The sequence below is a fragment of the Zootoca vivipara genome, chromosome 12 (assembly GCF_965207765.1).
Source record: "Zootoca vivipara chromosome 12, rZooViv2.hap1.1, whole genome shotgun sequence".
NCBI lineage: Eukaryota > Metazoa > Chordata > Lepidosauria > Squamata > Lacertidae > Zootoca > Zootoca vivipara.
The window spans coordinates 23,786,987-23,809,651 of record NC_142595.1 but is presented as its reverse complement, the minus strand read 5'-3'; the positions used below and the strand labels follow the sequence as shown (position 1 = coordinate 23,809,651).

At 46.4% G+C, this 22,665-nt stretch overlaps 1 protein-coding gene across 1 annotated transcript; it reads right to left on the bottom strand.

Annotated features, from left to right (window-relative positions):
- Positions 1-689: 689 nt before the first annotated feature.
- On the bottom strand, positions 690-13,542 carry LOC118094884 (keratin, type I cytoskeletal 14). The gene is made up of 8 exons (XM_035135622.3): positions 12,649-13,542; positions 7,915-7,997; positions 6,590-6,746; positions 5,325-5,486; positions 5,086-5,211; positions 3,264-3,484; positions 2,466-2,506; positions 690-1,079 (listed from the first exon to the last, which is right to left on the bottom strand). Exons 1-8 carry the CDS (start codon positions 13,141-13,143, stop codon positions 982-984), a joined length of 1,383 nt encoding a protein of 460 aa, XP_034991513.2. The 5' UTR covers positions 13,144-13,542; the 3' UTR covers positions 690-981.
- Between the last annotated feature and the right edge of the window lie 9,123 nt (positions 13,543-22,665).

Below are 22,665 nucleotides of genomic sequence, written 5' to 3'. Positions count from 1 at the left end.
TTAAAAGGAGCCAAGCCCCACCCCCGGCCGACCTCATTGGCCGGCCTGGGGCTGACGGAGGCGGGAATGGCCAATCGCGATGGGGCTGAGCTCAAATGGTTTACTCAAATCTCACTATACACACTGCAGATTCAGATACCCACACATCCAGACCTGCATGTAGTTCTGTAAACAGATTGTCAGCCTTAAACAAGCCTTACTTTTTTGTGTGTTTAGCTGGCCTACAGCTGTCATTTCATCAAAAACCATGGTGAGAGGGAGCAGGGAGGGAGAGGGAGAGATTGCACAAATATGAGAGCATTTTCCCCCTTACTTCTTTGCCTTCTGCAAGGTTTCAGAGGGGTTTCCTGTGTTTCCCCAGGTTTTTTCATCATTTGGGGATCAAAATTCCTTGGTTGAGAATGCATTTTTAAAAAATTCCAATAGGAACCAATTGAAACCATCAAGTCATTATACAAACACTCACCTAACAATCAATTTCCTGAGAAATTGTGTTTGGATAGCAGGACCGATGTGTAAATTGCTTCAAATAAAGACAGATCTTTACACCCCCAAAATAATTCGTGAAGTCTGGGTTTTTTTTCTACAATAAAAAAGGCTGGCTCTTTCCCAATTTTATCCTTTCTCGTGGCATCCTACAATGATTACATTTTTGAGAACCTTAAATATACAACCATGAAATGATCTCGTGTTTTATAGGAAATAAGGCTTTATTAGCTATTAGCAAGCAAAGCAGTTGACTGTAAAGGTCACTTAACTGCGTGCTTTTTCTTCATTATGCAAAAGTTTCATGTAGATGCACACACATACATAACAGAAAATGTGTGTTGTTTTTGTTAATTTGGAAAACTTGCTGATAGTTTTTTTTTTAATAAAAAAGGAAGGCAAACAGCAGAATGCATGGAGATTCTGTGATGTTAAACTCTCTCAGTTGTATCCACAGAACTATAATCTTGGAGCACTGATTATGGCAGGTTCTTTTCAATAGCTGGACTGTTTGAGCTGCTCACGAGAAGAGACAACCTTTCCATCTTCAACCTCCTCGACAATCATGCGGACTTGACGTGAGGTCTTTATCACTGCAAGAGAAGAGTTGGAGAGAGGGTTTATTTCCCCTTCAGACGTTTCCTAACTTCACCTGCTAACTTCATCTCAAAAACGGAATGATCAGGAGGTAAGAGGACCCGAGAAGCTTATATAGGGTCCTCAGCCAACTGGGAGGCTGAGCGGGGAGCCGATCAGACCTTGAGGGAACGAACAAGGAATGCTGGAAGGCTTCTGTTGCTTTCTAGGCCTGTGAGCAGAATGGTTAATGTTTCCATTTCCACATACAGAAGACCCCAGGAAGTTGCTCCTGATATTATTTCATAACTTGTCTCACACACCACTTGATTGTAAAAGACAACAACACCTCAAAGCAGTTTGCAAAATATATGTAGTTGAGAGACAGAAGTAGAATGCCTTACAGGGATGGGGAACCTGTGGGTCACCTCCAAATGTTGCTGAACTCCTGTCAGCTTTGACCATTGGCCATCCTGACTGGGGCTGATGGGGGTTGGAGTCCAACAACATCTGGAAGAGCACCCACTCCCTGTCTGCGCCCTGTCAAAATAGCAGAGATGAGTACCTCATCTACTTTCCTCTTTATCTACTTGGAATTGTTGGGGGGAACAGGAATTGAGTGGGCTGGGGTGTCCTTAACAGTGCAATCCTAGGCATGTTTGCTCAGAGTTCAGTGAGTTCAGCGTGACTATGGCTGCACACATATTATACCTTTGAACAGGCATCCCCAAACTTCGGCCCTCCAGATGTTTTAGACTACAATTCCTATCATCCATGACCACTGGTCCTCTTAGCTAGGGATCATGGGAATTGTAGGCCAAAACATCTGGAGGGCCGCAGTTTGGGGGTGCCTGCCTTTGAAGCACATTTGAAGCACATTTTCTCCTCAAAGAATTCTGGGCGCTGTAGCTTGTTACGTGGTTGCTAGGGATTGCATTTCTATGGGGGTAAACTAAAGTGCCCAGAACGCTTTGAGGGAAAGAAAGATTTTCAAATGTGCTTTAAATGTATAATGTGTGCACAGCTTTACTCCCAGTAAGTGTGTTTAGGAAAGCATCGCAATGTTTTTCTGAACAACCTGAAATCTGCTTAGGATTCTGACCAAGGGAAATACAATCCAAGATAGTGAGGTCGGTGAACAGCATTCTTTGATGTGCAGAGATATCTTCATCCTGACTCACTTAGCAGTGGCAGCAGCTAACATCACACAAGATGAAAGGTCTCAGTGTTCAGATTATCTCCTTACCATCTCCTTACCATTTGTGGTGGTCCTTCAGCTACTGTTTTTAGAAGGCTACTGGGTTTGGCTAAAAATAGGACAAGTCAGGGCCTCTTGAAAGGCTCTCCTATATTTCCCCCATAATCTGAGCACTGAACTTTTTTTAGTGGGCATGCATTCTTACCATCTTTTCCAGACACAGCTGCGTTGTACTGGGAACTGATGCTGTAAGAAAAGGAGGAAAGAAACATGGCCAAGTTAGAAATTCAGGCTGCTTTTCTAGAATACATTATGAAATGCCAATGTGATAAAAGGGGGGGAAAGGATATCCTAAAAATGCCTCTTAAATGTGGAAACAGGGCCATGTACCAATTACAGTCATACCTTGGTTTAAGTATGCTTCAGTTTAAGTACTTTCAGTTTAAGTACTCCACGGACCCGTCTGGAACGGATTAATCCACTTTCCATTACTTTCAATGGGAAAGTTCACTTCAGGTTAAGTACGGACCTCCGGAACCAATTACACTCATACTTCGGGTTAAGTACGCTTCAGGTTGAGTAGTCCGCGGACCCGTCTGGAACGGATTAATCCACTTTCCATTACTTTCAATGGGAAGTTTGCTTCAGGTTAAGTACGCTTCAGTTTACACTTCAGTTTAAGTACTCTGCGGACCGTCTGGAACAGATTAATCCACTTTCCATTACTTTCAATGGGACAGTTCGCTTCAGGTTAAGTACGCTTCAGGTTAAGTACAGACTTCCGGAACCAATTGTGTACTTAAACTGAGGGACCACTGTATAGTGTTGTTTTGTTGGTTAGATAATCCAATAATTAATGGATCTATTAATGCCAGCATCACCAAAATCTGTATAAAATTGCTGTATAAAGATATTGAAGGAACCTCCCTGTTTTGCTCCATGTGAGCTGTTTTAGGACACCCTTCTTGCCATCCCTCCCCATCACAGCCCCTCTTTTACATACTGGGCTTCCTCTCCCTCCAGCAGGCGGCGATAGGTGGCGATCTCCTGTTCCAGGCGGGTCTTGGTATCAAGGAGGATCTTGTATTCATGGTTCTGGCGCTCCATGTCGCACCTCAGCTCAGCCAGCTGCTCCTCCACGCTGGTGATCATAACCTGGATCTGGGCGAGTTGGGAACCATAGCGAGACTCTGTATCTGCCAAGGTGGCTTCCAGTGCCGCTTTCTAGGGGAAGAGAATTGAGAGGAGGGTCACATTCATTGCTTTGAGAACTTTGGAAGATTATCAGGTATATAACATGACAGTATTGGGCTGCATGCTGGTTTCATGAAATATTTCAAGGAGGGATGGAGGGAAATTGAATCTGGTTTGCTCTTCTCAAACAAATATGCAAACCAAAACACAACTATTCTTCCAAATTTGCACTTCTCCAGATTTTGTGGTGCAGCTTCCTAACCAAATAATATGCATATATTAGAGGAAGTTTCCATGAAATTCATTATGTTGAGGGATGTTGGTTGCCAAAAAAAAAAGTTTATATAAAAATGTGTTTATCAGGAAAAATTCAGACAAAATTCTAAAACCCCTGCACATTACTACTGAGATGTGGAGAACTTATGCCATGATAAAAATTAGTCTTTAAGGTGCCACAAGTTTCTAGGTTGTTTCTGCTGCACTAGATAGAGTTACTGCTCTGGAAATTATTAAACAGCTTTGTTGTTGCATTCATATTTCACCCAAGAAGCTTAAAAGAGTTTCTCTCACCCACACACACAGGCACACATTTCATCCTCTTGAAAGCTCTACCGGGTACAGTATGATGAGAGATAGTGACTGGTCCTAGGTCACCTAGTGAACTTCATGACCGCATGGGGAGTTGATCCTGGGTCTCCCTGGTCCTAGTATGACAAACTAGCCATGAAACCACATTTTAATCATCCCATATTAAACTTTTGCAGAGCCTCTAGGCCAGGCAATCCCAAACTTCAGCTCTCCAGATGTTTTGGACTACAATTCCCATCTTCCCCGACCACTGGTCCTGTTAGCTATGGAACATGGGAGTTGTAGGCCAAAACATCTGGAGGGGCCACAGTTGGGGGATGCCTGCTCTAGGCTATGAGACAAGAGCAGCAGGATGACTCGCTCCATCCCTTCTCAATGACCTCTGACTTTCTCACCCAAAGAACACAAAGACTGCAATCTGATACAGTATAGGCTGCACACTTCGCTGGAAGTAAGTCCTACTTAATTAAATGGTCTCAATAGACATATACACAGTGTAACCTCTGGTTAAGAACTTAATTCGTTCTGGAGGTCCGTTCTTAACCTGAAACTGTTCTTAAAGTGAGGTACCACTTTAGCTAATGGGGCCTCCTGCTGGCCACAGCACCGCCGCACGATTTCTGTTCTCATCCTGAAGCAAAGTTCTTAACCCGAGGTACTGTTTCTTGGTTAGCGGAGTCTGTAACCCGAAGCGTCTGTACCCGAGGTACCACTGTATAAGATTGCACCATTTGTCACCACCAACCTATCCCATTGAGTTCAATGGGATTCAAGCGCAGTTGACTTTTGAGCCCTGTGTGTCTCTGTTCTCTTAACTGCCTTGGTTTTTTTTTCCTTGAGCTATTGAGGAGTTGCACTCTGTGTAAGGACACACTAATGCTATTGTCCAAAAGAGGGGAAGTGGGCATTGTTACGCAATGGCCAGAAACACACCGCAGATCATTCAAATGAGAAGGTCCTCCTTCTTGGACTGTGTCACCAAGATAGAGCCAAGGGGACTTTCAGAGACTCACCATCCTCCCCAGTGCCACCTGCCCCCTTACCGTGCTGAGTTGAGTCTGCAGCTCTATCTCCAAGCTTTGGACGCTCCGCCTCAGTTCTGTGATCTCCGACTTGCCGCTCTGCAGCTGCTCTGTATGGATGGCAACTTCGCGGTTCAGCTCTTCGGTCTGCAAGGAAAAGGAGAAGACGCGCTGCTCACATGAAACTCAGAGCACAGAGTATCCATTTGAGAACCTGTGGCACTCTTTTTCCCCCCCTCCATCCTGAGAGGAAGTCCCACCTTGCTGAAGAACCACTGCTCAGCATCCTTGCGGTTCTTCTCTGCCAGGGTCTCGTACTGCTCGCGCATCTCCGCCAGGATCTTGGTGAGGTCCACCCCAGGCGCAGCGTCCATTTCCACAGAGATCTCGCCACCCATCTGGCTTCGGAGGACAGTCATTTCCTGGAAAGAGAGGGAAAGGCGGAAAGTTTATTTGCTTTGTTTTTGTTTCGTTTCTTGTCCTCTACTCTGGGTTAAGGAGGGAATTGCACACAGGTGAAGGTGATGGGTGGTTGGTGAAGGACCCTGTGTGAGAGGCAGGGAAGGGAAGTTCTCCCAGGGCGGGAGGCTGGGAGAAGAAAAGGAAGGTCCCAGGTGAGAGGTGAGAGGGTTCACCTTTTTCTGTATGGGACAAGAGTTAAGATCTACCTGTGAGAGATCTACCTATTTTTACTTTCTTTTTTTTAAAAAAATTGTTTAGATCAGTTTGTTTTTTATTGTAATGTATTCTGAACATTCTAAATAAAAAAATCTTATAAAAAAGAAAGAATGTTTATTTGCTTATCCATTCCAGCTATGACATGGGAGTCCAAAACCACATAGAAAAATGCCTTATGGCAGATTACAGTGGTGCCTCGCTTAACAAACGCCCCGTAAGACAAAATTTTCGCTTAAAGAAAGGATTTTTCTAGCGGAGGTTGCCTCGCTAGACAAATTCGTTTTACGAAAAATTCGTCTAGCGAATCGCGGTTTCCCATAGGAATGCATTGAAATTCAATTAATGCGTTCCTATGGGCAATTTTTAAAAAAAAAAAAAAATTCAATGCATTCCTATGGGATTCGCTAGACAAATTTTTCGTTATAAGAATAGACCCGTGGAACGAATTAAATTCGTCTAGTGAGGCACCACTGTAGCCTACTTGTCCAAGTTGTCCATATCTCCCAAAACAACTGGAAGCAGCTCTCCTGGGTTTAGCAGGGGACCTTTTGAATGCAAAGCATATACTCAACCACTGAATAGAACCATGGTCCTTTGAAGGCAGGCTCTGTCTTGGTGGCTAGCAAGCAGGCTTTGACCAGCTGCTCGACTGCTATGAATTAGATTTTCTGCACACCATCACAAGCCACCCTAAATGTAGGTTTGTCCAGGCACTCCAAAGACCAGAACTTGAGCATGGCAGTACATGCACCTGACTGGTTGGTTATAGGACTGAAGCCAGCAAGCATAGGATTCTTTACTTGCCACTGGTTATGTGATAAAAGTTCGTGGCAGCTTTGCCTCTCACCTCTTCATGGTTCTTCCTGAGATAAGCCAGCTCCTCCTTCAGGTTCTCAATCTGCATCTCCAGGTCTGCCCTGGATAGTGTCAGCTCATCCAAGACTCTGCGCAGCCCATTGATGTCAGCCTCCACATTCATGCGCATGGCTTGCTCTGTCTCAAACCTGGAAGCAGAAAAAAGGACAGATTAAATTAAGATATCCCCTTTTCATATTTTTTGTTTTGTTTTCTTCCACGTAGTTTTGCTTGCTGTATTTTTCCATGTATTAGATGAGGTTTTTTGGCTCAAAAATCATGTCAAAAAACTGGGGTCGTCCTATACACGGATAGTGGCATGGGGGGAGCTGCCAGCCTGCTGGTTGGCTGGCACGCAACTCCCCCCCCATGCCACTGTGGGAGGTGTGCACTGTAGGGAGCATTTCCTGCCTGCAGTGGCATGGGGGGAGAGGCTTCCCACTTTGCCAACCCCCAGCAATTGCCCTGCTGGGGGGGGGATGGCGCATGTGCCATTCCCCCTTAAAAAAGCTCAACAATTTTGGGCCACCTCCCCTCATTTTCTTTAAATTTAGTCCCCCCCCCCCAAATAGTCTTATACATGGAAAACAACAGTATTTGCTTTATCAGACTAGTTGTTCATGACAGGCCTTTGGTTAAGTTTCCTGATATGTCAGATTATCCTATCCAACCTCGTTTATTGGCTTCCTGCTAATTACACCTTGCTTGTGTTCTGGACCAAACTCTGTGTTTCTAAACCTACTTTTCCTTTCATTGCTCCAACTTGTTTAGTTGCTTTTAGGTCTGCCTTGGAAGCTGTTGGCCTATTTGAATCCTAGCACCAGTGCTTAATATGGCTGGAGCAACTTCATCAGTCCAGGGAGCCGTAGATTGGAGACCATTCTCCAAACGAAAAGCTTGTTCCACCTGCTCATAAAAAGGTAAAAGTAAAGGACCCCTGACAGTTAAGTCCAGTCGTGAATGACTCTGGGGTTGCGGCGCTCATCTCGCTTTACTGGCCGAGGTAGCCGGCGTTTGTCCGCAGACAGTTTTTCCGGGTCATGTGGCCAGCATGACTAATCCGTTTCTGGCAAAACCAGAGCAGCACACAGGAACGTCATTTACCTTCCCGCTGGAGCGGTACCTATTTATCTACTTGCACTTTGACATGCTTTCAAACTGCTAGGTTGGCAGGAGCAGGGACCGAGCAATTGGAGCTCACCTCGTCGCGGGGATTCAAACCACCGACCTTCTGATCAGCAAGCCCTAGGCTCAGTGGTTTAACCCACAGCGCCACCCACTCATGGTTCATACATATTCTGTGGAAGCAAAACTTACTTGGTTCTGAAGTCATCGGCAGCCAGGCGGGCATTGTCAATTTGCAGGACGATGGCAGCATTGTCAACAGTGGCAGCCAATATCTGGGGAAAGAACAAGTATTCTTAAAGAGAAGTCTTAAAGAGGCTTGTCCGAATTATGTACTCTCTTAAGTATGCAGGACAAGAGCAGGCATTAAGTGATGCCTAGGGTGGAAGTTAGAATGGCAGTTCATGGCACCAAGGTAACATGCATCAGGTTAGCCTGGATAGCTCAGTTGGCTGGAGTGTGGTGATAATGTCAAGATTGCAAGTTCTATACACATATGGGACAGCTGTATATTCCTGTATTGCAGGGGGTTGGACTGGATGATCCTCAGGGTCCCGTCCAACTCTACAATTCTATGATTCTATGATCTATCCAACAGGCTTACTCTACCCATCACTGCCACTTGGTTGACCATATTAATAGTAATCCCTACTAATCCCTGTGGAACACCCTCCCATCAGAAGTCAAGGAAATAAACAACTATCTGACTTTTAGAAGACATGTTTGACATTTTATTGCATTATTATTATTATTATTATTATTATCCAAATGGATTATGATAAACATGAGGAAAATGGAAAGCAGCTTTTGCCAACCTGCAGCTTGCCAACTGTTTTGAACTACAACTCCCATCAGCCCTAGATAGCAGAGTCATGATGCCTGGAAATTGCCAGATTGGCAAAGTCTGCTGCCAAGCAAGGAAGGGACTTGTACTCTGATGTTGTTATCCATTGGCTGCTCCTCATTAGGTGCCATTTTCAAAGAAGGACACCAGTAGATCAAGCAATGGATAGAGATTTCTGGTGATCCATGAGCAAACACAGAAGCCTCACACAAGGCATAGATAGATGATGATAGATTAGATAGATAGTAGATAGATACAGTGGAACCTCGGTTTATGAACACCTCGGTTTACGAATTTTCGGTTTACGAACGCCGCGGACCCATCTGGAACGGATTAATTAACTTTTCATTACTTTCAATGGGAAAGTTCGCTTCAGTTTATGAACGCTTCAGTTTAAGTACTCCGCGGATTGTCTGGAACAGATTTATCCACTTTCCATTACTTTCAATGGGAAAGTTCGCTTCAGTTTATGAACAGATTTCCAGAACCAATTGTGTTCATAAACCGAGGTACCACTGTAGATAGATAGATAGATAGATAGATAGATAGATAGATAGATAGATAGATAGATAGATAGATAGATAGACAGATAGACAGACAGACAGACAGACAGACACATATACACACACACACAAAAACATGTTCACAGTGCCCTTCAAATCAAATAATTACATTATTTCCTGAGCTGACTTCCCACCCTCAGTTGACTTCTCCCCAGTATTTTTCCTCAAACCTTTTCTACTGAATTATATCTTTTCTGCTGCATTACATCTTTTTTTTACAAAAAAATTCCTCCTCTATTACAATTGTTTAGGTGAGGCATCTTTCAAACTCAGGCTGCATTCAGAAACTCATTTACACAAGGGTAAGTGCCACTGAACTGAACTCAATGGGATGTACTTCTGAGTAGAAACTTATAGGATTGTGCTGTCAGTTCCTCATCTGTAAAATGCAGGTGGGCAGATAGAAAGGGGGCAGGATACTCATGCAGAAGAGGGGGTCTCAGCTGGTGTAGCACAGAACTGCTGAAGTTCCACACATCATCTATTTTATTGCGTTTATATCCCACCTTTTTTTCCTCCAAGGAACTCAAGGTAGTGCACACAGTTCCTCTCTTCACTTAATCCCCACAACATCCCTGTGAGGTAGGTTTGGCTGAAAGGCAGTGACTGGTCCAAGCTTCATTGCCAAGTGGGGATTTGAACCCTGGTCTCCCAGGTCCTGGTCCAAGCCAGTATGCCACCCTGTCTTCCCACTCTCGTCACATTAAAGGTGCAGGATCCGCCTGCCTCCTTTTGCACCTGGCGAAACGCAGCTTACTTGACAGGGTTGTTGTGGGAGGTGCAATTGAGCAGGCTTGCATTTGTTTTATTTAGCCAGTTCGCTCTTCAAAGAGCTCTCCTAATCTCTCGTTTCGGTCCAGTGGAAAACCGTTGCCCCTGCGCCTTGTCATCGCCCTGTCACTGCGACGCTAGACAAAAGGGTGAGCTGCGTCAGAGAGCTCTCCTCTCCCTGCCCCCGGGCACTTCCAGCCTTTCCATGATCTGAGGGACTTGGCAGAGGGAGCGCATACTTGGAGCGCAAGTCATATCCACCGCACATCCACAAGCCCATGGTCCTGTCAGCACAGACATCACTCACGGCCCTTCTATTCCTTTTGGGTGCACCTGAGTGGAACCACTGGTGCCCTGCAGCCATGCGCTCTAGCTGACACCTTTTTCTTGATCTTGTGGCTGTCATCCTCCTAGGGATTAGCTCAACTGGAAATTAATCCAGTTCCGTTCCTCCATCAGTCCACGCCCTTCGCTCTTAAAATAATTAGAGACCAAGGGTTTTAGAAACCGTGGGTCCACACCAGAGATGCAAAGCACGCCCAACTTCCCCCAAGGAATCCTGGGACTCCTGGGAATTCATGGAATCATAGAGTTGGAAGAGACCACAAGGGCCATCCTGTGGTGCCCAGAACTGGACACAGTACTCCAGGTGAGGTCTGACCAGAGCAGAATACAGTGATATTATTACTTCCCTTGATTGTTAAGGGAACTAGGAATCATGGAGAAACTACAGTTCCCAGGATTCTTTGGGGAAAGCTATGTGCTTTAAATGTATGTTCGGTGTACTTTACATGTCAGGTGTGCACCTGTCTCACAGCCAGTTTTTCTAAAGCAGCTGAGCAGCACTTCAAGTACCTAATGGGTTGTTACATAGATGAGGGCGAAGAAGAAGAAGAAGAAGAAGAAGAAGAAGAAGAAGAAGAAGAAGAAGAAGAAGAAGAAGAAGAAGAAGAAGAAGAAGAAGAAGAGGAGGAGGAGGAGGAGGAGGGGGAGGGGGAGGGGGAGGAGGAGGAGGAGGAGGAGGAGGAGGAGGAGGAGGAGGAGGAGGAGGAGGAGGAGGAGGAGGAGGAGGAGGAAGTTATTTGCTTCTTTAAAAGGAAGAACTAGATCTAATGGTTTTAAACCACAAGACCATAGATCTCAGTTGACCATTAAGAGAAACCTCTTGAAGTTACAAGCAGTTAGACTATGGTACTGTTTACCCAGGACAGGGATAGCCAACACTGTATCCTCTGGACATTGCTGGACTCCAGCTCCCATCAACTCCCCCACCCAGCCAGCATGGCCCATGGTCAGGATGATGGGAGTTGGAGTCCAACCACATCTGGAAGGTCACCTCATTGGTGCCCTGGACTTAGGGGTGGGTAGGCTTGAAGCAGAGGTTGGAGGACAGTTGGGGATGCTCTAACTGGATTTCCTGCATCAAGAAGGGGGTTGGACTAGATGACCTACAAGACCTCTTCCAGCTCGGTCGTTCTGTGAACTTTCATCTCCCTGAAGGTTATATGGGGTTGTGTTTTTTAATCAGAATCTTAACCAAAAGGATTAGAGATGATGTGTTCTGGAGGAAACCTCTCAGCGGTTGGTTCATTTGACTTTACAGATGTCTCACTGGTGGACCAGAAATCAGGGTGCCCTTCTTGCCCCTCCCCATGATGAGCAGGACCAGAATAAATTTTGGAAAAATGGGGAAGGGCCATAGCTCAGTGGGTAGAGCATCTGCTTTGCATGCAGAAGGTCCCAGGTTCAATCACCAGCATCTCCAGGTAGGGCTGTGAAAGACTCCCCAGCAAAATCCTATAGAGTGTCACTGCCAGTCAGTGAGCTAGATGGACCAATGGTCTGACTTGCTATAAGGCATCTTCCTACATTCCTCTGTGCCCTACATTTAGAGGGCTTATACCAAAATCTAACTTAGGCAACATATCTCAGTTGCACAACATAGCTTATGTTCAGGAGATCCACACCTCTGAATAAGAGTCCATTTGTACCCCTAAGATTATTTAAGCATGCACTATTTTTTTTAAAAAAAAATGTAGTGTGTAAATGAGAGAAGGATATACAGTATATGGAAACATGAGCATTATATGGGGCAGACGACAGGATAAGGATTTGTTGCAGCTTCCTAAGGAGCATCCGGTTGATAACACACTTGGCCACCTAATGTGTGGGAAGCCCTAAAATGTGAGCATTCTAAAGATCTGAACCCACACTTCCCACAGCAAGCACCAAACTCTCCATCGCACCCCAGTTTCATGCAGGAATCGCAGATAGCTGTTCTTCTTATGTGCAAAGCGAATGGTCCCAGCTGCATTGTCACAAGTCGTCCTGGGCTCTGTAACAGCTACACATGCATATGGGCTTAAGCCAGAAACCAGTGGGAAGGGTTCAAATGCCTTAATAGCCATAGTTACATAGTTCTCAATAGCCATGTTTAGGTTTGCAGTCCAGCAACCTGGGAAGCCCTTACTGTTGCCTCCACAGCAACTCTGTTTTCAGCTACCTTACTCTTCTTTTCTTAACTGTTTTTGCACCATTGCATTGCTCTAGACCAGGCATCCCCAAACTGCAGCACTCCAGATGTTTTGGCCTACAACTCCCATGATCCCTAGCTAACAGGACCAGTGGTCAGGGATGATGGGAATTGTAGTCCAAAACGTCTGGAGGGCCGAAGTTTGGGGACGCCTGCTCTAGACAACCCAACTCTACAATTCAGTGCTTTCAAAGGCTGTCTGGTTTGCCATTTACCTTGCTCCGCAGATCCTCGATGGTCCTGAAGTATGGGCTGTAGTCACGCTCTGGACCTGGTCCCTGCTTCATGTACCACTCCTTGATCTTGATCTCCAGGTCGGTGTTGGCTTCCTCCAGCGCCCGCACCTTGTCCAGGTAGTTAGCCAGGCGGTCGTTCAGGTTCTGCATGGTCTCCTTCTCGCCCCCGGCCAGAAGGCCTTCGCCGCCACCAGCGACAAAGCTTCCACCATAGCCTCCACCATAGCCTCCACCAAACCCACCACCAAGGCTGCCGCTGCTGCAGAAGCTGCCCCCATAGCCACCCCCAAGGGCACTGCCCACCCCAGAGACATAGCGGGAGGAAGAGATGGAGATGCCACCAGCTCCGCCATGGATGCTCGGGGCTCTGTATCCCCCGCCCAGATGGACGGAGGAAAGCCGGGAGGAACCCCCAGCAAAGGAAGGCCCCTTCATCGAGGAGGAAGAGGTGTATTGCCTGAAGGTGGTGCTCATGGCTGCCAGGAAATGGAGAGAAATGTCCTCACTAGGTTCTAAAGGACTGAAGAGAGTTAGCAGCTCCTTGTCTGTATTCTCCTCTTATATCTGAGACGGAGGCGTTGCCACAAGGAGTGGCGGGGTGGGGTGGGGGGCTGCTCTCCTCTCTTTTCCATTCCCTGAAGCTTTCATCACCCCAGGCATCCAAGCCAACTTCCCAAACTATCCTTTTCCTCCCTGCGTTTATTCATGCCTATGCCACATTCCAGAGGGCGGGGTTTTCTTTTTATTGAACTGTTTCTTCTTTTGTTTCCGAAAAGTAATCATCAGCTGTTAACTCAGCCAGGGTGGCTCTTCCACCCAAGGCTATATCTTTTTTTATATAAAAAAAGGGTTTCTGTACCAGGAAAGCTATGGAATGCAAGTAAGAAAGAATAAAGTATTTGGGGACTCCGCCCTGATGCCTTTCTGAAAAGTCAGGGCAACCTGCCTTTCTCATGTTTTTCTTGGCTCCCTCTGCTGAGTCCTTCCTAAGCACCCATATCCTTCAGCACCTTCTGGAATGTGGAGTGTGTGGACTCTGTCTCTAAAGCAGTGTTCAGCCAAAGACTCTTAGGAGTGTGTAACCAATGACCAAGTGGAAGGATAGGTCTGCTGGCAAGAATTCACTTGGCTGGGAACTGAAAATCTCAGGGCCAGACAACAAACAACGCTTATCTTCCATCATCACAGCGTCCTTGTTGCAGAGGTTTAGACAGGGCCGGCCCTACGTGCAGGCTGGGTGGTGCAGGGCACCATGGCACCGGTCCGCCAGGAGGGCGCCCCAAGCTGCGCCCGCCCGCTGGCCGGCCGGTCCGCTGCGCAGCTGCGCGCTCCACCCACCGCGCTGGGAAACGGGGCGGGAGGGCGCCGGAGAGATTGCGCTGTGCCTGCCCACCCGCCTGCCACGCAGTGCACTGCGCCCACCTGCCCGCCACACTGAGAAACGGGGCGGGAGAGCACCGGAGAGATCCGGCGCACCACGGCGCCAGGGGCGCTTAAGACGGTCCTGGGTTTAGTTACATGCCAGACATCAACAGAGGACACCCCCAAAACCTCTACTGCAGGGTTTTCCAGATTTGGGTCTCTAGTTGTTTTTGGACTACAACTCCCTTCATCCTTAGCTAACAAGACCAGCGGTCAGGGATGATGGGAATTGTAGTCCAAAAACAGCTGGAGACCCAAATTTGGGAGACCCTGCTCTAGTGGATCATGATCATCATTTCTAACCCACCTTTTTTTCCCAAGGAGCTCACAGTACTTGTTTCTCCCCCTCCTCATATAAGAGACACACACACCCAACAATCCTGCAAAGTTAGGGCTCCCAGGTGTGTGTTTGTCATTTGAAGGGCGTATAGAAAAGAATGGCTGGGAGGGTAAGGGTTAAGTACCCTCCCATCTGCCCTCCCTTTCTTGCAAATTGCACCCCAGCCATGTAGGGATAGCAGAATCTGCCAGTATTGATTCTCTTGGTTTCTCATTTTTCCAGTATTAAATTTTTACAGCAATTACTGTATACTGTATATATTAGTGTGAATTTCATATGCAGTTTTGACTAATCTACACACTTTTATGCTCACTTTCCCCCAATAGCTGCATATTTGTGAACATAGGTTGGAGAACTACACCACAGACTTTGGATAAGTGCAAATTTTGAAAGATGGCTGCTTAGGTTCTTATATTAGTTCAGAAAGTGCAAATTTGATAAATTCAGTTTCAAATGTGAACTGCATTCTCCCCCTGCCATTTTGAGGTGACACCCTGCGACCTTCTAAATATTGCTGGACTACAACTTCCATAATCCCTGACCATTAGCCATGCTGGCTTTGGGGGGGTAGAGTCCAACAACATCTGGAGAGCACAGGTTGCCCATTCCTTTTTAGCCCTGTCTGAGTTGTGGAACTCTGCATAAATCAATCCCCCACTGGTTCTCCAGATGCCACAGCATCCAGCATTAGCTTGGCCCAGATCAATAAATAGGTCTAAGCCCCAGTGAGCTTACAAACTAAATGCTAGGAGTGTGGAGAGAATAGGGAGAAATTAAATTGCACTGGTCTTATGTTTCTCCCTTTCTTTCTTTCTTTCTTTCTTTCTTTCGATACCAATTTATTCCTGAGAGCCATTTCACACACTGCACTGCAGCAAGCCTACATTTGCAACCAAGTCATACCGGTAGCTGCCAAGTCTCCCATTTTCCCCGGGAAACCCCCGTTTTTAAAGCCGTTTCCCGCTGTCATCCCGAATGGCAAAATATCCCGTAATTCCCCCGGATTTCTTCCGGTGCCACTCTGCCCATGTCTGGGCACCAGAAATTGGGCAGCGCCGGCACCGGATGTTGCTTCTACACATGTCTGGACATGCGTAGAAGCGACTTCTGGTACCAGCGCTGCTGATCCCATATTTTTCTAACTGGGACTTGGCAGCTATGAACCAAGTGTCCCCTAAACCAGAGGTTTTTAACCTTTTTGAGTCCATGGCTCTCTTGACCAACTACCTTCTTTGTGAGGCACCCCTGTGGGGTTCAGGGGCCCAGTTATGTCACCGCTTGCAGCCCCTCACCCCTTTTTAAACACCCTCCCTTGTGGAGTGTGTTCCCTCAGCTTCCTCTCTGCTCCCCTCTCCTTGAAATACTGAATGGCTTGGTTTATTTAAAATATGCAGGGATTGATGTTATGCAAAATGAACCACGGAAGGAGAAGAAGGGAAGTCTTGGTCAAATGAATATTCTAAATTGTAAAACAGAAAACTTATACACACACACACACACACACACACACACACACATATTATTGTCCTCGACAATGAGAAACTGACAAATCTAGCTTTCTGGCAAATGGAACCGCATAACACACTTGCTTGCAAACACCTTTTGCTTTATTCCTTATTGACTTTCTAGTTATACACCTAGAGATGTAGAAAGTTGCCTGATATCATAGCAGACTCTTGCCTGCCTAGCCTCAATACTGTCGACACTGAATGACAGCAGCTTTCTAGGATTTTCATACGGTTCTCTCCCAGCCCTACCTGGAGAGGTCCTTCGGAACTGAACCTGGGACATTCAACATGCAACGCAGGTGCTCTAACACTGAGCTATGACCCATCTCCATGCTGAAAGGGCTCTAATGCCTTACTTTTGTAGACAGCTCTGAAAGTGCTTGGATGCCTTGCATCGTTGCAGCTATTGCAGAATTCCGGGTCCTCTCACTGTGGCATCACTAAGTTTCTTGATGATTAATTTGAAGTTCTAGGAGCATTGATATGTCCAGCTCCATGAGGGTAAAAATGTCTTTCAAATGTTGCATAACTGTCAGGCTTCGGGAATTCTATCCCTCCCACGATGGCAGCAAAGAATAGTTCTTACCAGTTAGTTTATTCAATAATCACAGCAAGAGGCAAAGAAATGCAGTCTCTCTTTCTCTCTATCAGGGCCGTCTTAAGCATATCCGGCGTCGTGGTGCAAAGATTCCTCCAGCGCCCACCCCATTCCCTATGTGCCTAGATAATCCTTTTTAAAACCACAGACCTTTTCACCCTTACACAGAAGTAAGCCCCATTCAACTTAGCAGTGCTTACTTCCAAGCAGCTACACACAACTTTCCCAGCTGCACTGCACCGGAGGAGCCACTTCCGCCCCATGGAGAACCCGGCGGCCGGCGGTGGCACTGTCCCAGCTACATCCCCGGCACCCCTCCCCTCCTCCAGATGATCCCCGCAAAAAGATGGTCTTGCAAACGCTGCGCCACTTTGAAGATTCCCCTATGGTCCTTTGCACAGGGGCATTTCCAGCTCTCTCCCATTTGGGGAATGTGGCCCCCCCACCCTTAACTCTCCCTCCCCTTAAGCTCCCTGGAGCAGCTGCAGCGCTAAAATACAACACCGGGATGTGGGGGGTGGTGGAGAAATCCTCAGCGAGCCTCATGGAGGAACCGAGCGCCAGATAGACGCGAAAGGAGGTGTCTTCTTCCCCACATTAAATGGGGGAAGTTGCAAGCAGCGGTAGGCAAAGGGGAGGGACTTCACCCAGCCCTCCACTGGGTGACTGACCCGGGCTCTGCTTCCCGGAGAAGCAGAAAATTGCCATTCAAAGGCGGCGGCAAGCACTGGGGCATTGCAGAAGCGCCCTCGGGAAACGTGCACGCAGAGGAGAGGCTGCAAAGCGCTGAGGTGCGACTATTGTGGGGTAGTCAAGGCGGCTTTGTTGGAGGCGCGGCAATCTGCGCCCCGAGGAGTGTGCGGCGTCGGGCGGCTGGGCTGGGCTGGGCTGAGCGGGTGGGGTGCCACCCCTCGACGGAGGCAGCTCCACCACCGCCGCTGCTGCCGCCTCGCTTCAGGCACCACCGCTGGGAAAGGAGCAAAGCGGGTGAGGCGTGCGCGCGGGCAGCTCCATGTGCCTCCTCGATGCGCCCCTCGATGCGCTCTTTCTGGGCAGGCGCCGTGGCACAGGGCACCACTGAGCCCAACGGGAAAGACACCCCTGCTCTCTATAATGGTATTGCTCCAAGTAAAGTCCCACCCCTCTATATTGTCCCTATTCTATGTCACCCCTGTATCAGCTAATCTGGACTTTCTGCCTCTGAGCTGTCTGTTCTAATACCCTCAATGCCCCTTATCTTGGGAGAGGGAGAGTCAGGAATGCTTTCCAAGGACACTGAGTCTGTCAGCTGTCTCTCCCCTTGTGCTTCTTCTTCTTCCTACCGTTCCTCTCCCAATATTTCCCAGCTTCTCCGCTCTGCAGCCTCTGAACTATGTCCTTCTGCAAACCACTGTTCTAAATCTATACGGTCCTCCTGTTCTTGGGAAGTTTCAGGAGAAGCAGGGGGAGTTCCCACCATTCCTCTTCAGTCCAGCCCCTGACAATAAGTAAACTGCAGTGGCTATGATCTCTCACACACAAATCTCAAGTTTGGTGCTATCCCAGTGGATATGAATGATGTTGCAAGCTGCTGCTTGTTGTGCAAATCCGCTGCTGAATTAGCCGCATCCAGTTATGTCATTCCATTGGAACGGCCAATTGCATGTACTCACAATGAAAGTACACATCATACCGTTGGATTGCTATGACTGTAACCGTGCTCCACCTTAAGCATCTATTTGCCAACTCAGAGCTCTGCAAGAAGGTAAAGGGGAAAAACAGGGATGGGCGGATGGGTCTATTTCTGGTCCGGGTCAGTTTCACATGCAATTCATTCATAAATCTCTTCTGTCCTGTTTCCACAGTAATCTGTGTATTTTGTTTGTTTTTTTTAAGAATGCCCATGGACATTCATGTTCAAACTCTAAATACATATTTTGTACTAAAAATACATTTAGACAGATATTTCATGTATGCTTTTATAAATATATTCCGATCCTTGAATATACAATTTGGTGCCTTTTCCTTTATTAAAAAATATTTTATTTTATTTTTAAAAAAACACAACAATATTATTATACATTTTATACATTTTAAATTTCTAGACATCTAGGATTACTTAGATCCCTGGACTCTCCCCCCCCCCCCGGGTTTTCCATTTTTTTAAAAAAAAAATTTATTTTACATCTAATAGGGGTGCCACGAGCGACGAGTGTTCCAGAGGAGCAGGGCAGCAATGTCACCACCCCCTCAGGGATGACACCCAGGGCAGACTGTCCCCACCACCACCCCTTCCTCCACCACTGCATCTAATTAAATTTTTCTAATCCAATTTATCTCCTTTTTTACCTTAAATCATATTACAAGTGTTGTAACAATCCTGCGAACATTTTTAAATATCTACCGTGGTCTTTAAGGTATTCTATATGTTTTTTTCCACTCTTGGCTAAAATTTTTTATCATTTTGGTGTTTGGTGCCTTTTCCAAGCTGCGAACTGTATTGCAAAATTCAGCAAAGGGCAGAATAAACCGTGAAGTTAACTCCCTATTCAAAGAAACCAAAACACTGCTGGCCTAGTGATCACAGGAACTTGGGCCAGAAAGGATAATTTCAAAAAATCTTCACAAAGTTTTATTCAGGATAACTTCTAGTAAATATCAACATCAGGACAAGGCCCTGTTTCGATGATTCTTCATCAGCGAGGTTTCTCAGGTCTAAGTGTAAACATACTTGGTACACTTAGACCTGAGAAACCTCGCTGATGAAGAATCATCGAAACAGGGCCTTGTCCTGATGTTGATATTTACTGGAAGTTATCCTGAATAAAACTTTGTGAAGATTTTTTGAAATTATCCTTTCTGGCCCGAGTTCTTGTAATTTTTCGTTTACTTCTGGACTTTACCAAGAACTCCAATTTCTACTGTAATTCAATATGGCCTAGTGATCACAGCAACTCTTCCAGTAGGCCTTGCACCAATGAGGTGGTTGCAAGGGCTGAAGGTCCCCGTCTTCCCTCTGCTCTCTAAAACTCCTCCCCCAGGTCACTCCCCAACAGCCTAAGGCTTCCTTGTCCTGTCTCTCTTTGGTCTGCGCTCTTCATTTTTCTGTGTGTTCTTTGAGACTAGGAGGAAGGGGAGCTGGCCACAGCAGGAGGGAGAGTTTCCCTGGCTTCTTCATCAGCCTGACTTATTGCTGCCTTTTGGCTCCCTCCACTCCAGCCTCCACTTCTGTCTCTGAGCCTGGACTGCTCTCTCCCACAGACTCTTCCTGCTCACTAAGCCCTGTTACCTCTTCAGCTTCTGACACCGCCTCCTGACTGTCTGCTCCCTCTTTTCCCTCTGGCCATTTATAGTCATCCTACCACCAAACCGCTGACTCTGAGCCTTCGTCCCCTGGGGGTTCCCTTGAGGTTCCCCACCTATTGCCTCCCACTCCTCTGCTGGTCCATGACAACCACTAATTAAGACCCTATTTTGTGCTGTCTCAAGGCAAGGCATGTGTGAAGCTGCCTTATTGTCGAATTTTCCAACTTCCGAGTTCCAAAAATGAGCAGGTGCTAAAAAGTTGTAACAAAAGTTGCCCTGTTTAGGGACGTTTTTTAATGTTTGAAGTTCTGTTCTGTTTTTAATGTTCTGTTGAAAGCCTCCCAGAGTGGCTGGGGAAAACCCAGCCAGATGGGCGGGGTAGAAATAATAAATTATTATATTATTGTTATAACATGACTTGCGAATTCAAAAGATATTTTGGTTAAATTAATATGATATAAAATGTGTGTAAAATTGCATAGAAATCATTAGAAATGTTTGCCGAGTACTTGCAGGTATGTTATATATTAATATTATGTTCTTGTTGTTGTTTTTATTTATTCAGCATTATTGACATTTTTAGGAGCTAAAATTAAAACTCCTCACGCCCAAAAACATATTTTTAAGACCTCTCACTTAAGAAATTTGCAACAATTAAGTCTCATCCTTGCCTTATACGCAAGCCAGACTGTTTACTCATCCAGACCAATATTGTGTACTCTGACTGGCAGCAGCTCAGTAGGGTCTAAGTCAGAGGTCTTTCTCATCTCTTGAACCTAACCTTTTAAAAAAACCTGGGGGTGCAAGAGACAGAATTCTGGGTACAATTGAGCTGTGATCCCTTCAGACTGCAGGTGGAGGCTCACATGCTGGAACACTCCTTGATACATAAATTATCTCCACATGGAAAACCAGGTACAATCGTACCTTGGATCCCGAATGCCTTGACTCCCAAACAAATTAGCTCCCAGACAATCAAAACCTGGAAGTGAGTGTTCTGGTTTTCGAAGGATTTTCAGAAGCCGAATGTCCAGTGCAGCTTCCGCGGCTTCCGATTGGCTGCATGAGCTTCCTGCAGCCAATCAGAAGCCGTGCTTTGGTTTCCAAACATTTTGGAAGTCAAACAGACTTCCAGAATGGATTCCGTTCGACTTCCAAGGTACAACTGTATTGGGGAGATGGGTTGAACCTAACCTTCTCCCCCAATTGCTAGATTTTGATGTGCAGGGGCTATTTCCTTAAATTTAGTGGGCTGTTCCATCCTATGAGCTCCACCTCGTATGCCGTCTTAAGTGGTACAGGCCAGAAGCAGAAAGAACGATGCCCTGAGTGAAAAGTAGTCTTGAGACCCAGGTACTCATTGTATTTCCATCAGACTGTTGGTGCGGCTCTAGATTGCCTTCAGCAAATGATTAATTTAAGCTCGAATAGGTGATGCATTTGGCTCAGCTCGCGCTGTCAGTTTAACTATGAATTTCTCATGGATCCATTTCCTGTCTCAGCAAATCCCTGGAGAGTCCTGGAAGGGGGTGAGACACAGAAGAGGAAACCAGGAGGTGGGGAGCATTTGACCTATTTTGTGCGGGTACAGAGCAGGCAAGGTAGGGCTTCAAAAGAACAATTGCAGGCTTAAAGTGATTTTAAAGACGTTTATGGAGGTTCAAAGAGTCATGGACTGGCCGGATGCAGAAGAGTAGTGGGAGGCACCAGGCAGGGAAGATTGTTAATCCCAGGGTCGTGTGTTTAAGCCCCGTGTCGGGTGAAAGATTTCTGCATCGTAGGGGGTTGGACTAGATGACCCGGGGGTCCCTTCCAACTCTACAACTCTATGATTCTAAAACATTGTGGCTGCACAATGAAAAGGACATCTGGAGGGGCCCTAAGTCATGGTATTATGTGCAGTCTTCAAGATTCTGCACTAGAAGTCCTATTTCATCCCCCATTATTTGATCACATGCACACACACACACACACACACACACACACACACACACACACACACTAAGGGCCGTGCAAGGTGTGTCAGAAACAGCATTCCCTTAAATGTCCTGCCAACTGTTTTACTGTCTTCAAAGGCAGGTCCTAACAATTCCGTCCCAGCAACCGCAACGAACATGTTTTGCAAACAGGCTGCCTCAAAGGGAGACGAAAGACGACAACCCTGCAAGACATGGAAAGGCTTCCGCTTGTAAAAACATCCCCCAACAGCTGGGCAAGGGCACCTTAGAGAGCCTAGAGGCTTCCTTCGAAATGACGCAGAGAAATGATGGAACCTGGCAAGCCTTTACAATATTTTGTTGGCTCCTTTTGGACAAATAATTGTGAGGATCGTACGTTCAGCATCATAATTAACCTTAAGCTGAGGTTTGTTTTGGGGGGGTTGTTTTAAATCAGAATTGGTGGTTTGAAACCCTATAAAACTCACTTCCAAAAAAGTTAATTGCGGCGTGGTGAGATGAGCCAGGTTGGAATGAGATCATGTTCTTCGTTTAATCCCCAACAGAAATCACTTTTAACTGCCATGGCCACTCTCCTGGGATTCTGCTTTCAGCAAGTGTATGCAGAAAGTAGCTTGGGATCTAGTGGAAGATTGCGAGGTGATTTGGGGAATCATCAGGAGTAAATTCACATGAGAAAGGATTTGTGTGCAAGCTTCATTTAAGATTACAAGAAGATCCGTGCTGGATCAGGCTAGTGGCCCATCTAGAGCATGGGACGCGGGTGGCACTGTGGTCTAAACCGATGAGCCTCTTGGGCTTGCCATTCAGAAGGTTGGTGGTTCTGGCCAGGCCTCCGCCTATTCCACAAAAGGTTTGCACAGTTCAGCTATTGCAAGTTATCTT